The sequence below is a fragment of the Heloderma suspectum genome, chromosome 6 (genome assembly GCF_057233095.1).
Source record: "Heloderma suspectum isolate Gila_16-S chromosome 6, 16-S_ref, whole genome shotgun sequence".
Taxonomy (NCBI): domain Eukaryota; kingdom Metazoa; phylum Chordata; class Lepidosauria; order Squamata; family Helodermatidae; genus Heloderma; species Heloderma suspectum.
The window spans coordinates 53,524,899-53,542,720 of NC_139463.1; the positions used below are offsets into that span (position 1 = coordinate 53,524,899).

General features: G+C 45.2%; 1 protein-coding gene across 4 annotated transcripts in view; it reads right to left on the reverse strand.

Annotated features, from left to right (window-relative positions):
- The window catches only part of FMNL1 (formin like 1), a 181,476-nt gene that overhangs the window by 132,098 nt on the left and 31,556 nt on the right, over positions 1 to 17,822 (reverse strand). The window contains exon 1 of one of the 4 annotated variants that reach the window (XM_084804351.1): positions 10,739 to 10,854. The exons of the other annotated variants lie outside the window; for them this stretch is intronic. Coding sequence (XP_084660477.1) covers positions 10,739 to 10,753 — 15 coding nt within the window. The 5' untranslated portion in view covers positions 10,754 to 10,854. Of the gene's footprint in view, positions 1 to 10,738; positions 10,855 to 17,822 lie in introns of those variants that run through there. 4 annotated transcript variants of the gene reach the window in all.

The following is a 17,822-nucleotide window of genomic DNA, read 5'->3' on the forward strand; positions in this document are numbered from 1 at the left end:
GTGGTCCATACTGCTCCAGTTGCTGTTTTCCATAAAAGTCATTTTAAAACAATTATTTTTCCGTGTAATCTGGTAAACTGCAGCCCATGAGAAAATGGCCCCCCAAATTCCTGAAGTTGCCCACCCTTGCTGTAGTGTATGACACTGAGAACACACATTATAGGGTCTGCTATACAGAAGTGTGGTGGCTTCTCAACTCCAAGGATATCTGGATGATGCGGATATCTAGATCCATTTCAATCCGGCTTCAGGCCTGGTTACAGGACAGAGACTGTTTTGGCCACCTCAGTGGATGATATATGCCAGGAACTGGACAGGGGGAGTCTGACCCTATTGGTTCTGCTGGATTCCCGGTGGCTTTCGATACCATCATAGCCACTTTATCCTTCCGGTGCATCTGTCTGAGGTGGGATCAAGAGGCGCTGTGATATGGTGGCGCTGGTCTTTCTTGGAGGGGGGACCGCAGAAGGCGGTGCTGGGGGACCCCTGTTTGTCACAGCGGCTGCTGGCCTGTGGCGTCCCTCGGGGCTCCATCTTATCCCCCCTGCCATTTCACGTATACGTGACACTGCTGGGAGAGGCTGCCCACAGTTTTGGGGTTTGGTGCCACCAGCATGCTGATGACACACGGTTCTCTCTCTCCTTTCCATCCAAATCCAAGGAAGCTGTTCTAGCTCTAAACCAGCGTCTGATGTATGGAACGGAACGGATGAGGACAAAGAAACTGAGGCTTAATCCAGAAAAGGCAAAGATGCTCCTGGTCAGTCACAAGTCAGATCAAGGAACAGGGATAAAACCTGTGCTGGATGAGGTTACACTCCCCCTGCAGACTCAGGCTTGCCGTTTGGAGGTACTCCTGAACTCAGCCCTGACTCCAGATGCTCGGGTCTCGGCAGTGGCCGGGGGTGAGTTGGCGCCGCTGAGGCTAGTGTGCAAACTGCACCTGCTGCTAGGGATGTCCGATCCGGCCACAGTCACACAAGCCTTCGCTACGTCCCGCCTGGACTACTGTACATGCTCTATGCAGGGCTGCCTTTGAAAGCTTTTAGATGCTTCAGCCAGTCCAGAGTGCTGTGGCCAAGTGGCTGACCGGGGCACCGGGCTCCCTCGTTGCAGCGGCTTCACTGTCTACCGCTCTGTTTCCGGGCCTATAAGCCCGACACAGCTTGAGCCTCTGCGGCTCCATTATACTACTCAGACCATTTACATCAGAGGCCAGACAAAGCTGGAAATATCTAAAAGCACACAGTGAAACAGAGAGACACAATCCCAGGATGTGAAACCAATGTTTCATTCCACAGAGTAGTCCAATGCATTTTTATGGAACACTTCGCAGTGACTTCTCAAAAGTTCTGAGTTCCCTAGTGGGGCACACTTTAACAGGCCCACTGGATGCGAAGTATATTATTTGATACATCTGCATCCATCCTCTGATGTCCCGGCAACTTTTCTTATAGTAGAGGTTTGGCTAATGGTTTTATGATTTTCATAAAAATCCTTTGCACCTCTATAACTTCATTTTCTCCCAATATTTAAATTTGCTATGTTTATCTGGGCTATAAAAGCAGACCTAAGGATGGTAATAATGGTCTAACAATGGAGAAATATAGGGTGTTAGATTTTTTGCCATTTATTCCATGTAATCATGCTGCATTTTAGAAAGGGGTTAGTTATTTATACAACATTTTTCTTTAGTATATTTGCCAAAAAAAGGGAGGCTGCACCATGATATAACACTTGGAGCTACCAATTCCATTTGGGTCCACAGGCAATCACTTCATTCTTAATAAACCATATTAATTGCCTTCACTGGGAGGCTTCATAATATTTCCCACCTCCTAGCTGAGCAGAGCAGAGCAAAGCTGCTCCAGTTGGTCTAGGGGCTATACAAGCAAGCAAGCAAGCTGCCAGAGGGCGAGCCATCAGAGCGAGCGAACAGGCAGAGCAAACAGAAGTTCAGTGAGGGAGGTCAAGAGGCCCCTAACATTTTTTAAAATTTCTTTCTCTTGTTAACACACACTTCCATACCAGTGGAACTCTGCTTTTAACCTCCAGTGAATAGAGGACAAAGCACAGGCTATCCCAGTACAATCAGAAAGCTAGAAACATAAAGGGAATAGAGACTATGGAAAGAAAAGACTCTCGAGTGGTGGTGACCTGCAACGTCTGTGCCATGTTTGTTTTCTTGCCTGAGATCAACATGGTCTACATGTGCAACAAGTGCAAGTTGATTACACTGTAAGAGGTAAGAGGACTGGAGCGGTGAGTGTTGACCTTTCAGGGAATAAGAGAACATGAAGACTTCTTGGACAGAACAATGGAACTACAACAACAAAGTGAAGTACGGAAGCTAGAAGAGCAACAGCAAGTTGAGGCAGAGGTGGGAAATGCTGAGGCAAGGCAAACTGAAGTAGAGGATACTCCGTGGAAAAGGGTGACAGTTAGGAGCAGAAGAACTAGAAGCCACTCTGCACCAGTGGAAGCAGTGGAACTATGGAACCGTTTTCAGGTGCTTGAGGATGAGACTGGAGGGCAGCCTACAGAGGAAGAATTGCAGGGGAACCTGCATGAGATGAGAGCGAGCAAGAGGCTGAAGGTCAGCCAAGCAGAGGCAATGAAACCAAGGCCTACAACAACAACAACAAGAGAAGAGTAGTAGTTGTGGGAGACTCCTTGCTGCGTGGGATCGAAACCTAAGTATGTCGGGAAGACCCATGGACTTGCCAGGTATGCTGTCTCCCGGGAGGATGGATTAGAGACATAACCGAAGGGCTGCCTGTACTCACAAAGCCCACCGACAGGTATCCCTTTCTTCTCATCCATGGAACAAATGATACCACCAAGTGGAGCTATGAAGAAATCACGTCAGACTTTGAAGCTTTGGGAAGGAAACTCAAGAACTTTGGGGCCCACATAGTTTTCTCATCCATCCTTCCAGTAGTTCGAAGAGGGATAGAAAGGGAAAGAAAAATACTCCAGGTGAATGACTGGCAACGAAGGTGGTGCCTCCATAAGAGATTTGGATTCTGGGACCACGGACTATACTTCCTGGAAGATGGACTGTTGGCAAGGGATGGGTTGCACCTCACAAAGGCTGGGAAGATTTGTGTATTTGGCCACAGCATGACGAACGTCATCAGGAGGGCTTTAAACTTCAGGGGAGGGAGATGTAAAGTTGGGGGTAACAATGGACGTAGGCGCATGCACCACAACGGACACAGCAACAACTCGAATAGCACCCAATAATAGTCTTCAAAAACTTGTAAGAAGAAAGCTAGACTACAATGCACATCGTCTTCAGTGTCTATACACTAATGCCCAGAGTATGGGAAACAAACAGAATTAACTTGAACTTTTAATACAGGAGGGAAATTATGACTTGATAGGTGTAACTGAGACTTGCTGGGATGACTCCCATGACTGGAATACAGCAATTGAAGGATATAACTTGTTCAAACAGAACAGAAGGAACAGAAAGGGAGGTGGGGTTGCACTGTATGTGAAAAATACATATCTCTGCACAGAAATACAGGAGGATGAGCTTGGGAGCCCCATCAAGAGCATCTGGGTTAAAATAAATGCAGCAAAGAATAAAAGGAACATGGTGGTCAGAGTCTACTACCAGCCACCCAATCAAGGAGAAGACGAGGAAGAAATTTTTGACAAGCAAATTGCCAATGTTTCAAGGAAGCAGGATGTAGTAGTAATGGGGGACTTCAATTTCCCCGATATTTGTTGGGAGACAAATTCTGCAAAACATGGCCCCTTCAAGAGATTCCTGACTTGTATTGCTCATAACTTCCTCCCACAGAAAGTAGAGGAAGGAACTAGAAGATCGGCTAACCTTGACTTCATCCTAACCAACAGAGATGACTTAGTGGATAAAGTAGCAGTTAAGGGAACTCTGGGGGAAACTGACCATGTTGTACTTGAGTTCTTGGTTCTAAGGGAAGCAAAAGCCAAGTGTAGCCAAATACGTACACTGGCTTTTAGGAAAGCCAATTTTAATAAACTCAGAACAATGATAAGTAGGATCCCATGACAAGCGATTCTAATGAGAAAAGGGCAGGACAGCTAACAGCCTGGAAGACAGAAACAAAATTTAAAGTGATCTTGATAGACTGGGGCGCTGGGCAGAAAGCAACAGAATGAAATGTGATAGGACTAAATGCCAAGTCTGCACCTAGGAAAAAGAAACCAAATGCACAGTTACAAGATGGGCGAGACTTGGCTCAACAGTACTACAAGTGAGAAGGATCTTGGAATTGTTGTCTATCACAAGCTGAAGATGAGCCAACAATGTGATATGGCTGCAAAAAAGGCCAATGCTATTTTGAGCTGCAGAAATAGAAGTATAACTTCCAAATCACGTGAAGTACTAGTTCCCCTCTACTCAGCACTGGTTAGGCCTCATCTGGAGTACTGTGTCCAGTTCTGGGCACCACACTTTAAGAAGGATGCAGACAAGCTGGAGAGGGCTCAGAGGAGGGCAACAAAGATGATCAGGGGACTGGAAACAAAGCCCTATGAAGAGAGACTGAAAGAACTGGGCATGTTTAGCCTTGAGAAGAGAAAACTGAGGGGAAATAGGATGGCGTGCTTCAAGTACTTGAATGGTTGTCACAGAGAGGAAGGCCAGGATCTCTTCCTGATCATCCCAGAATGCAGGACACGGAATCATGGGCTCAAGTGACAGGAAGCCAGATTCCGTCTGAACATCAGGAAAACATTCCTGACTGTTAGAGCAATACGACAGTGGAATCAATCACCTAGGGAGGTGGTGGGCTCTCCCACACTGGAGGCCTTCAAGACGAGGCTGGACAGCCACCTGTCAGGGATGCTCTGACTTGGATTCCTTCACTGAGCAGGGGGTTGGACTCGATGGCCTTCTAGGCCCTTTCCAACCCTACTGTTCTATGATTCTATGATTTCTGGAACTTAGGTACTCCCAGTCCTCTCTGCTATACCTGTATTATGACTTTACTTAAACTGCCTTGTTTGTCCTTATGAATTAAAGGCACAATCCTACAGCCACTAGTCAGCGGCCAGGTGGCCATAAGATAGGTCAATTCCTGGGAACTGAGCTCAGAGCGCCTGCTCCGAGGTTGGTTCCCAGAGAACTGAGCCCCACCCTCTCCCGCGCTGCCTCGTAGGCAGTGCGGAACGGCCCTGTGCTCCCGCTCGTAAGAGCAGTGCAGAGCAGCATAAAAGGAGCATTCCTGGGGGCGGGCAGAACTGCTGGTTTGACACATCCTATGTGTTGTCTAGCCGCCGCTGCCCCTGCTCCAACTTCCCGTGGCTACACAGCCAAAATCGGCTGTCTAGGCGCGAATCCAGAGCAAGAGAAGCACAGAGATGATCCCCTCTGCGCTTCTCCTGCCCTGCATTGGATAGGTGGTTGCCTACGAATTCGGAGGCGGCCGCCTATCCCCATAGGATTGCTCCCTCCATCACTGAAAAGGCCTTGCCATCAGTGGAACATTTTGTATGGTATCATCACCAGGAGACCCTGAAAGAGGAATAGCAATTTAGGAAGCAGGGACATTTTTGTTGCTGCTATCCCTCCAAGCCATGACAAGTTGATTCTGCTCCTATCCTTTATTTTTTGCTTAATCTGTGCTATAACCGGGGTGACGTTCGGTTAGGTATTTATTGATTTATGATTCAAGGCTGACCAAGAGACTTTTAACGTTTGTTGGTGGATGCCTGGGGGTATATTTGGACAGAGGATTTCAGACTTCGAGTAATTAATTTTGAGTCTTGCTACTTCTCCATATTGTGTTAATTCCTGTTGAATTTCAGGGATTAAAACTAAAGGGTTTGCATGAAGTGCTACGTCATCTGCAAATAAGCTGGTAAGGTGTTGTGAACCTGCAATGTATAGTCCTCCTGTTTTTAGGTTGGCCCATAATGCTGTTGCTAATGGTCCGATAGAGGTGGTGAATAACCATGGAGAGAGGGGACAACCCTCACTACCTCTATATGATTTGATATGTCGGAGTTCAGTCTTATGGTATTTTAGGGTTGGTATAGTTCATCTATGGAATTTATGGATCTCTCCCCCATTTGCATACTCTTCAATAATTTGATTAGGAACCGCCATTCCAAGTGATCAAAGGCTTTACAAGCATTTAATGTCATGACTGCAAGTGGCTGCTTCTTTGCCTGACTTGGGTGTGCTGTATTTGGTAGCCTTTGGACTGGGTCAGCCAATTGCATGTTTGGCACCAACCTTGCCTGGGGTAATGTAGGATGTTATATATGTGTTCAGCCTAGTAGCTAATATGACAGTGAAAAAATGCATGGCTTGATTTCCTAATTTTTTTTTATATATATATATATATATATATATATTTTTTTTTTTTTTTGAAAAGGCACAACTTGATTCAAGATAGAACTGCTTTAAGATAGAGAATGTGATACTAGAAATGGATCAGAAAATGTCTCTCCAAAATTTACATTGCATAGTAGATAGGCTATGTATCTCTGAGTTCTCATTGATGTAGGTGATAAAAGGGAACCACTGGAATAAACATGTCCTGAGTCTCTATTCCTTTCAACACCCTACTTTTACGTGTTAGTTTCTCTGTGAGAGCAACACAGCATACTCTATCCGTTCACCTCCACTCTGACAAGCCATCTCCCATTTTCCAAATATTCAGCAGCCAAAAGAAGCCTCATCAAGTCCTTCTGTAACAAATGCGCATTCTCACCAGTAAACATTGGCAATAAAATCAAAGCACCACAAAAGCTGACTGATTTGTTACTTCAGTAAGAACTCAGAATGCATTCCACCAATATTCTACAACCACTGTATCTGTGAATACAGCCACAGATGTATCGGTGTGCCCTTGGACCCATACACCCTCCAACATTATGGAGACATCCCTGGGTTAATCCTAAAAAGCTCACTAGGGAAGAGGTGCCAATGATGCATACTTTTCATGGCTACTTCTTCAATTTGTGCAGGGAGAATTTTAAGGATGGGAGTTGACCAAACTTGGCTCCACTGGGATTCCAAGAACTGCAAGTCAAGACAGGCTTCCCATTGGAGCTGGAGACCCAGGGCATCACTACAAGTGTCCTGCGGCAGGCATCCATAAATCAATGAGACAGTCTCCCTTGCGCTATTATGTTGACCAACACAAAGGTTTTCAAATAGGCTGAATAACTTGGAGCTTCCCCTCTGCTGCACAGCTTCTTCATGAAAGAATCGACCTGGATCTTTTGCATCCTGTCACTTCACCTTTCAGAAAAGATGGACCCCGAGTTTTTATGGGCATCGGTTTGCCTCCAGAGAACAGGTCCCACATATGTTATGGCCAGTGGCAACTTCTGACTCCGGTTCTGGAGGGGTTGTGATTCCATTTAGGGTTTTAGTTACCACCAGCCAAAACAGTGCTATCCAAGGTGCTGAATCCAGTTTAGGGATAGGCTTCAGCATCTTGGATAGCACTGTTAAGAGTTTGGGCTGGTGGTAACTAAAACCCTGAATGGAATCACAGCCCCTCTGGAACTGGAGTCACCGGCCACCACTGCGTATAGCCTCCTTTCCCTCCATACCTGGTACTGAGGGCACTTATGTGGTTCCCAAAATAGAGGGTGATGTACAAAGGAGTAGAGGGGGGAGGCACGAGGCATGAGGAACTTAGCCCAGGGTTTCCAAAATCGCAAGGTGGCTACATGGAAAGGATTCCCGGTTTTCACCAAAAACCATTTGAAAGTTTCATAAATGGGATCCCCTCATGCTGAGGAATGTTCCAGGAGATTTCCACTGCTACCACTGGGACAGCCTTGTCTCTTTGAATAACAGGAATGAGCTGGCAAATCTGGAAAGCAGTAAGGCACAATTTAAAACTAGGGACTGATCAGCCACCATTTGTCTGGCACCTGTACATCACCCCCTTAGATACGCTACTCAGCTTGCCACTGTCAATAGACAGCTCAACCAGCTTTGGCCATTTCTTTAACTTGGCCTCCGAGGACGGTGTAGCGATAATTTGAAATAAGAACAAACGTTTGGGCAGGAGCATAACTTTAAATGAGGCTGTCCCACCCAATAATGATAATTTTCACTTTTCTCCATTTATGTAGCTCCTGTTTGATAGCCATAATTACTGGATTATAATTCCTACTAATCTGTTGGCAAAGGCCCTTTCAGATCAATATACCTAGATACCTTATACAGGAGTAGTGAAGATTCAGCTTAAATTGATCCTGTATTTTCAGCTGGGTTCAGCACCACTGACTCATAGTTTATTTGAAACCCAGCGCTTTTCTGAAATTTAGACCGAAACTCTGTAAGCTCTGGCCTGGCCCCCTCCAGATTCAAGAGGCTTAACCATGCATCAGCAGCAAACAAATTTAGAGATGTTCCTGATCCCAAATGTTAACTCCTTTGATTCTAAGAGTCCATCCTGATAATATGAGCTAGCAGTTCTATTGCTAAGCAAATAGAAAAGGAGGCAAAGGACACCCTTGCAATGCTACTGGAAATAAATCTATTCCATTTGTGTGTATTAGAGCTTCCAATGTCTTGTAAAGTTTCCTTACCCCGTCAAGAAGCCTTTTTTAAAAGAGTTTTTAAGGGTGCAATCCTATCAAGATAGGCGGCCGCCTCTGAACGCAGGGGCGACCGCCTATCCAAAGCAAGGCAGGAGATGCACCGGGGGGGGGGGGAATCATTCCCTCCGCGCCTCTCCTGCCTTGCTATTTTTCACTAGACAGCCATTTTCGGCTGTCTAGCAGTGGGCCGGGGGAGGGCTGACCAGGAGAGGATGCTGCTGTACGACACATAGGATGTGCATTTCTTCAAATATTGTCATTTCTGGTTTCTGGTTTTGTATAAAGTTGGACACTTTTTGTCTTTTCACAGTGTTACCCACCCTCCTAACATTAAGGGTGAGCATTTTTTAAATCCCACATATCTTGTGATTTGTATTTTTAAATATGAACACCAGTTTCTCATTGCTACCTTTTTTGGACACTCCTTTAGTTATTACAGAGAGTTTCTGGCCATAACTTAATAATAACAATCCTAACACAAACCCAAAACAGCTAGCATATTAGAGAGGTCCGATCCCAGATACCCTGAGTCTTTAAACGGGAGGGGAGGGCAGCCCAAATTGGATGCGAGGTCAGATGATCCCCCACCCAGCCCTCTGCGGCCAAATGGTCATGGCTCTTATGTCAAAGGGGGTGCAGACACGCCCCTGATGCCACGTGATCCCTGGCAGGCACACTGGAAAGGTGATCCACCTGGTTCATCAGCGGGAACCGGCTTTGCTGTGCCTGCTCTGTGACTTCTCCCACTGGGGAAGAGCATGGGACGGGCACCGTCGTGTCGCCTGACTGAGCCAGTGGCTGGTGGGGCACTCCTCCAACACCCGGCCCCATCCCGGACCCTTCGTCTGCATGGCAACTCCCCCGATGGGAAGGTGTCACACAGGCAAGTCCCCAGCCTGCCCACATCCCCTGTTGTTATCTCTGACCTATGATCAGAAATAACAGCAGGGATAGCAGTAGGGATAGAAGTGAAACAGCTGTGCTCTGATCACAGATAAGAGTTAACAGTGGGGTCCATGTTGCTTTAAGGCTTCTGCTCTTGCTTGACTTAGTCAGGGGGTCAGTCTTGTTCATTTGTCATCTTTACTCTGTTCAGCTGCCATTTTAGTTTAAGCTTTAACTGTTACTTAAACAGCTGCTAGATTCAGTTATACGGTTTATTATAAACTTCACCCATACCCATGCAAATTATTTTAGTCATTTATGCCCCCCCCCCGCCCCCCGGCATATTTAAACATAGTCATTTTTCTGAGCTTTAAATGTCTTACTGCTTCTCAGATGCAGATCATGTGAGAATACAATTTCGAGTTCCTTAAGTTGCATATCTGGCAGTACTTTTTTTCTGGGATACTGCACACTCACATATTTAGGTGGTGGCTCCTATTTTCTAAATCCTGAAGCTTTTGCTTTATTTGTAGAGTGGTTGGGGTGAAATTTTGTATTTTCTCTTTGTGTGTGATACCTGTTTCTAGTGCTTCGTTTGTGGTTGTGGCCATATCTGTAGCTTTGAAAGGACCTCTTTGATCTTATTTTTGAGGGGTTTAATGGTGGGTACCCACTTCTGGGCAAGGTCTGCCCCAGTGCTTTGAACAAGCCCTACAGCTCCTCTTTTCTGCTGCTTATCTTGGCCAGGCACCATATTGTCCCTGTGTCCTTCAACAGGGTGATCCAGCGTTGCTACTGCTCCTCACAGGCCAGTATAGGGTGAGATCCTGTTCTTTCACTGGCTGGGTGCCCTCAGATATCCCCTCCCTCTGGGACAAGTAATTTCTTCTTATGCTATCAGACTAATTTGTTTCTCAAACTTGAACAGGTGTATCTGAGATACACCAGATCAAGAGAGAATGCAACAGCTTTAAGGACAGACCCCACTCAGTGACAGATGTACAAATCTTTACCGAGTGTCTTCGGCTTCAACAATTAATGTATGGACAGAGGTCCTTGAAACTTCTCTCAAGCCAGACAACACAAATTTGGTAGCAAAGAATATGTATTTATTGCTCAAACAGTCCAGAATAACAAGCTTTAGGTAAGATGAGGCAGATCACAAACATCCCTCAATACACACAGGAATCACTAAAAGCATAATGAAATTAGTAGCAAGCATGTGATTAACCTAATAAATTAGGAGTACCTCTCAATCTAACCGTTGATTTCGAGGTTTCATATTTACCTCAATGGGAGGCATGGTGGGCAAAGCCAGCCTGAGCACGCATGGTGGGTTCCTTGTTCCCCCAGGATCTCTCTCCCAGACAAATCAAAGCCTGGTCTTTTATACTCGCCCTGATGTCCGTGACCTCCTCCTTGGTTTTGGGATGGGGACACCAGTATTCCCACTTTTCCTAGTATGGCCAGGTCTGCCATCGACACCAGTAACACCTAGATGAAGGTTTCCCTGCTAAGCTTCCAATACTCGTCCAACCCACTCATGGCAGCCGCCCTTCTTTCCAAGAATGCAGTCCATTACTCGCAGTTATCTCACAACACACACACAGAACTAGTCACATCTACAAAATACCATACATTCTGATCAATTCCACACATTACAATGCATATTCTACTACATCTGGTCAGGAATATTTCAGCATTCTGATTCTATTTTTAGTAGCTCTCACTTGCAGTCTGTTTTTCTGTGCAGCCAGAATAGGGGTGGTTGGCCTAGGCACCCACTGCCATCCATGCACACAAGCACCCGCCCCCCCAGACCACAATATGTTTTAAACTATTATTTGTTTTTTTCAAAAAAAATCTGATCTTATTTGAATGCTATATTGTTTATTGTTTTACTGATCCATTACGTATTTTATTGTTAGCTGCCTTGGGCAATCCACATGGAATGGCAGGATATAACTTCAACAAATAAATAAATAAAATTTGTTATTTAAATTGTATTAAATCCACTTTGTCTCTGCCACATTCCTTCCCTTAAAAGAAGAAGAAGTCAACACGTACCAGCACACATGTTTTGTTTTCTTGCCTGAGATCAACATGGTCTACATGTGCAACAAGTGCAAGCTGATTACACTGTTGGAAGAAAAGGTAAGACGACTGGAGTGGCGAGTGTTGACCCTCCAGGGAATAAGAGAACATGAAGACTTCTTGGACAGAATGGTGGAACTACAGCAGCAAAGTGAAGAACAGAATCTAGAAAAGCAACAGCAAGTTGAGGCAGAAGAGGGAAATGCTGAGGTGAGGAAAAATGCAGTAGAGGATACCCCTTTGAAAAGGGTGACAGTTAGGAACAGAAGAACTAGATGCCACTCTGCATCAGTGGAAGCAGTGGAGCTATGGAACCGTTTCCAGGTACTTGAGGATGAGACTGGAGGACAGCGTGCAGAGGAAGAATTGCAGGGGAACCTGCATGAGAGCGAGCAAGAGGCTGAAGGTCAGTCAAGCAGAGGCAATGAAACCAAGGCCTACAACAATGAGAAGAGTAGTAGTAGTGGGAGACTCCTTGCTGCGTGGGACTGAAACCCAAGTATGTTGCGAAGACCCAGGTATGTTGTCTCCTGGGAGGATGGATCAGAGACATGACTGAAAGGTTGACTGCACTCATAAAGCCCACTGACAGGTATCCCTTTCTTCTCATCCATGTGGGAACAAATGATACCGCCAAGCAGAGCTATGAAGAAATCACGTCAGACTTTGAAGCTTTGGGAAGGAAACTCAAGACCTTTGGGGCCCAGACAGTTTTCTCATCCATCCTTCCAGTAGTTCGAAGAGGGATAGAAAGGGAAAGAAAAAAACTCTGGGTGAATGACTGGCTGGGAAGGTGGTGCCGACGAGAGAAATTTGGATTCTGGGACCATGGACTCTACTTCCTGGAAGATGGGCTGTTGGCAAGGGACGGGTTGCACCTCACAAAGGATAGGAAGAATGTGTTTGGCCATAGCATGAAGAACGTCATCAGGAGGCCTTTAAACTGAGTCCTTCAGGAGAGGGAGACGTAAAGACGTAAAGGGAGGTAACAATGGATGAAGGCTCATGCACCACAACGGAGAGAACAGCTCTAAAAAGCGCCCAATAATAGTCTTCAGAAACATGTGGGAAGAAAGCCAGACTATAAAGCACATGGTCTTCAATGTCTATATACTAATGTCCAGAGTATGGGAAACAAACAGAATGAACTTGAACTCTTAATACAGGAGGGAACTTGATGTCAGGGTGGACACTGAGCCCATAGAATCCCAGAGTAGTTCTGATTCTGAGGAAGAGCAGTCGCTCCTGGGAGAGGAGCGCGCTCCTCTTTCCCAGGACCAACAGCTGACGGAGATTCCTCCCACCAGCATTCCTAGCTTAGTTAGCAGTCCAGGGAGTGACCAGGCACAGATAGCAGACTTGGTGGATGCGCGACACAGATGCAGAGAGCGGCGCCAGATGGAGGGTGCAGAAAGGAGGCATAATGCCAGGTTGGCGCGCAAACAACGGCTGCGCCCAGAGGATCCAAGGGAAAAGGGGAGGGACTCTCCCTAGTCCTTAAGTTCAGGGGTCTGCCAGTAATTCCCTTTCAAACGGGGACCAACTGTTCCAACGTAGGGCATAGGTACTGTGCTGCTCAGATCTAGTTGCAATCAGTATAGTTGCTAAGTTGTAAAAGAATAAAACTTTGAAAGGAATTCCTTTGTCTGTGTCTGGACTTGGCTACTGGATTAGACTGAGAGAGGCCTCCAAGGAGCTCTTGACAGCTATGACTTGATAGGTGTAACTGAAACTTGGTGGGATGACTCCCATGACTGGAATACAGCAATTGAAGGATATAACTTGTTCCAACAGAACAGAAGGAACAGAAAGGGAGGTGGGGTTGCACTATATGTGATGCACAGAAATACAGGAGGATGAGCTCGGTAGCCCCATCAAGAGCATCTGGGTTAAAATAAATGGAGCAAAGAATAAAAGGAACATGGTGGTCAGAGTCTACTACCGGCCCCCCAATCAAGGAGAAGACGAGGATGAAACTTTTGACAAGCAAACTGCCAAGGTTTCAAGGAAGCATGATGTAGCAGTAATGGGGGACTTCAATTTACCCACTATTTGTTGGGAGACAAATTCTGCAAAACATGGCCCCTCCAAGAGATTCCTGACTTGTGTGGCAGATAACTTCCTCCTACAGAAAGCAGAGGAAGGAACTAGAGGATCAGCTATCCTTGACTTGATTCTAACCAACAGAGATGACTTAGTGGATAAAGAAGCAGTTACAGGAACTCTGGGGGAAAGCGACCATGTTATACTTGGGTTCTTGGTTCTAAAGGAAGCAAAAGCTGAGTGTAGACAAATGCGTACCCTGGATTTTAGGAATGCCCATTTTAATTAACTCAGAACAAAGTAAGGTCCCATGGCAAGTGACTCTAATGAGAAAAGGAGTCCAAGATGGGTGAGAGTTTTTAAAAAAGGAAATTCTCAAGGCACAATTACAAACAATTCCAACAAGAAAAAAAGGAGGAAGACAAAAGAAGAAGCCAATGTGGCTTCACAAAATGTGAAGAGATGACCTGAGAACAAAAAAGGACACATATAGGAAGTGGAAGGAAGGACAAACAACAAAGGAAGAGTACAGGCAGGTAGCACAGAATTGCAGGGATGGCGTCAGGAAGGCTAAAGCTGAGAACGAGCTGACGTTAGAAAGGGATGCTAAAAGTAACAAAAAGGCTTTCTTCAGATACATGCATAGTAAAAGACAGCATGTTAAATCCACAACTGAATCAACAAACAAGGCAGCTTTGGCTTCCCCCACCCATGGTCCAACTTCTATCCTCCACTTGTTGTGTGGCACATCCTTACAGCAGGTGGGGAATCGCCATTTCTGAATGCAGGGAAGAGAAACAGGTACAAAAAGCCATAAAGTCATAGAATCATAGAATAGTAGGGTCGGAAGGGGCCTACAAGGCCATCGTCAATGCAGGAATCCAGGTCAGAGCATCCCTGACAGATGGCTGTCCAGCCTCATCTTGAATGCCACCAGTGTGGAAGAGCCCACTACCTCCCTAGGTAGTTGGTTCCATTGTCATATTGCTCTAACAGTCAGGAAGTTTCTCCTGATGTTCAGCCGGAATCTGACTTCCTGTCACTTCAGCCCATGATTCCGTGTCCTGCACTCTGGCATGATCGAGAAGAGATCCTGGCCTTCCTGTCTGTAACAACCTTTCAAGTACTTGAAGAGCGCTATCATATTTCCCCTCAGTCTTCTCTTCTCAAGGCTAAACGTGCCCAGTTCTTTCAGTCTCTCTTCATAGGGTTTGGTTTCCAGTCCCCTGATCATCTTTGTTGCCCTCCTCTGAACCCTCTCCAGTTGGTCTGCATCCGTCTTAAAGTGTGGTGCCCAGAACTGGACACAATCCTCCAGGTGAGGCCTAACCAGTGCTGAGTAGAGGGGAACTAGTACTTCCCAGGATTTGGAAGCTATGCTTCTATTAATGCAGCCCAAAAGAGCATTTGCCTTTTTGCATGACTTCCTGGCCTTGCTGATTTAAAGGTACTGAAAGAAATAGCTGAGTTGCAACCTGGAAACTGTTATAAATGCAAGCCAAACCTTTCCTTGTGATAACCTGCTGGATAAACTTTACAGTAGGCAACTCCATGTTCCCCAGGAGGCTTGAAATATATTTGGGCTCCCAAATTAATCTAATTCTTCTGTGTCATTAGGTTCCTCTTTTGCTACAACATACTGAAACAAAAGAGAACTCCTGGAGGTCCTTGTGACCAAGCAGCCTGCTTGCTTGGATGAAATCATCATGTATTTAGCGGCAGTTATCTCAGTAGCAGGAAGTTGCATGCCAACCACGAATTTGCAACCATTGTTGCTTAACCCTACTCCTTACCACTTCCCCCAGGAAGGTTAGCAGTTGCAACCCATTCTGGATATGAGCAGCAAAACAGGATTGTGCTCAGGCCCATTGGTCAGAACTGCTGACTTGTGATATGCAGGTCTTCTTCTTTTCCAGCAACAGAAAACACCAGGCTGGGCAAACCTTCCCTAATTAGCCAGTGACGGCACACACATTTGGAGATGAAACTGTGACCTTCATCATGACGCATACTTGTCAAATCTTCTGGTTTGAATGGGAGGCACACACTATGACCTCCTGGTTTTACCCTTAGTCAATTTTACATTCACAGGATTGCCTGCACACTTTTGTCTTCAAGCAAAATAAACTGATCAAGAGCAAAGCTAAATGACTTTTCAAGACAGAACATCCTCAGATGTTTCCTCCTGCAAAATCTCAGCTGGCACATCAAAAGTAGAACTTCTTGGAGAACCCATGCTGATTCTTCCTCAGCAAGACTCCCCCCACCACACACAAACTCTTCATAAGCCTATATTTAATCATGCTTTCCACCAATTTCCTGGGACAGACATTAAGCTAACTAGTCTTTAGTTTCCTAGCCCTCAAAGATTCTATTTTAAAGATTGCTTAGGCCATTTAAAAAAACCTTTGACCCAGTAATAGTAATTTTGGGTTATTTGGAGACTGTGGGAACAGCACAGAAAATTGAGATACTATATCATATTTTAATGGTTTATCAACTGATACTGGAAGAAAACGAATGTGTCTTCAGTAATGCCATGGGAAATGCAGTAAACGTTGAAGCTCACATATCTTATGTGGAATAGAGAGGGCAGAATGAAATACATACAAAACATGGATGTAATTTCACTCCTGGATCAATTTAATCAATTCAACATTAATAGCTGGACTGATATTAAATATCATTGTTTCCTAAAATCTAATTGATTAATGTATGCTTAATTATTATTTATAGACATTAATATTTTTGGAGATATATTTGGCATGTATTTTCTTTGTAATGTTTGTAAGTTTGATTTATAAGTTATTAAAATAATAAATATGTTTGGATCAGCCAAACCTTTGTAGCTGGCAAATAAGATCCACTGTAAAGTACAGATGCAGGCTGTAACCCTAAATACGCTCACTACCGAGTGAGTTCCACTGAACTCAAAGGGGCTTGCTTCCACATAAATATCGTTCTGCCCGTCTCATACCAAACCCCAGGAGCCATAGTGAGGATACTGCAGCCATTAACTATTAACTACAGTTGGTACACATGCATAATCCCAACCTCAAGAGGCAACCGAGGTGAGGGAAGAAGGAAGAGCCTATCATTTGGTGGGCAGTCCCCACATGGACCGCTCCACCTCTGTCCCCACAGTGGGGTCTATCATACAAGCCTTTCTAACCTTTGGTACCTAGAATGGCCTCAGATACTGGGACTTTGAGATAAGGCTTGGAATAAGACTCCCAAGTCCAGAACCTTCAGAGGACTCCTCCTGCGCCTTCACAGGCGGAACTAGGGTGCTGCCACACAGATGGGAATTGTGTAGCTACTCCATCTTTCCCTCCTTAACAGATCTTCCGTGGCAAGAAAAAAGATAGAGGAAGTGGTGGGAAAACATGGGAGGGTTACAAATGGAAGACTCCCCCAAATAAAAATATCAGGATCCCCCCAATAAAAATCTGTGAATGAGGCAGGGTGGCGCCACAACAGAAGCTTTGTCAGGAGCACTTCAGGCACTGTTTCAGAAAACATGCTGCCAAACTATCTTTGCCAAGGTAACAAGAATGTGGGGGTGGAGGATATCTGCAGGAGGGGATCAGAGGACTGAAGAGAGGGGCACTGCCCCCCCCAGCTTGATTACTTGCACTCTGCAAGTCCACCTGAGGGAAACAACAATTCAAAATTGCCTGTAAAAAGTGGGGAGTTGCATATGGGGATTGCAATTTGGGGGGAGGGATGCAGAATATTTTCATTTTATATAATAAAACCAGATAAAATAATCCATGTCATCCATATTCATGAAAAAGGCTAGAGAAAAATGACTTAACAAAAACCAGGGAGGAAGAAACCAGGGTGAAACATGGGGCAAGAATATGAGCATTACACACCAAAGAATAATCACAAAATCCATCCCCACGCCCCCCCCACATGCTTTCCTGTATGATCTACAGCAGCCTTCCCCAAGCAAGCGCTATTCAGATGTGATAGATTACAACTTTCATCATCCCCAGCCAGCATAGCCAATGGTTTGATGAAAATGTCAACTCATCGTGCTGTGAAAAAGGCAAACTCCATGTTGGGCACAATTAGGAAAGGAATTGAAAATAAAACTGCCCATATCATACTGCCCTTATACAAATGTATTGTGCAACCACACTTGGACTGCTGTATATAATTCTGGTTACCACACCTAAAAACAGATATTGTAGAGTTGCAAAAAGTGCAGAAAAGGTCAACTAAAATGA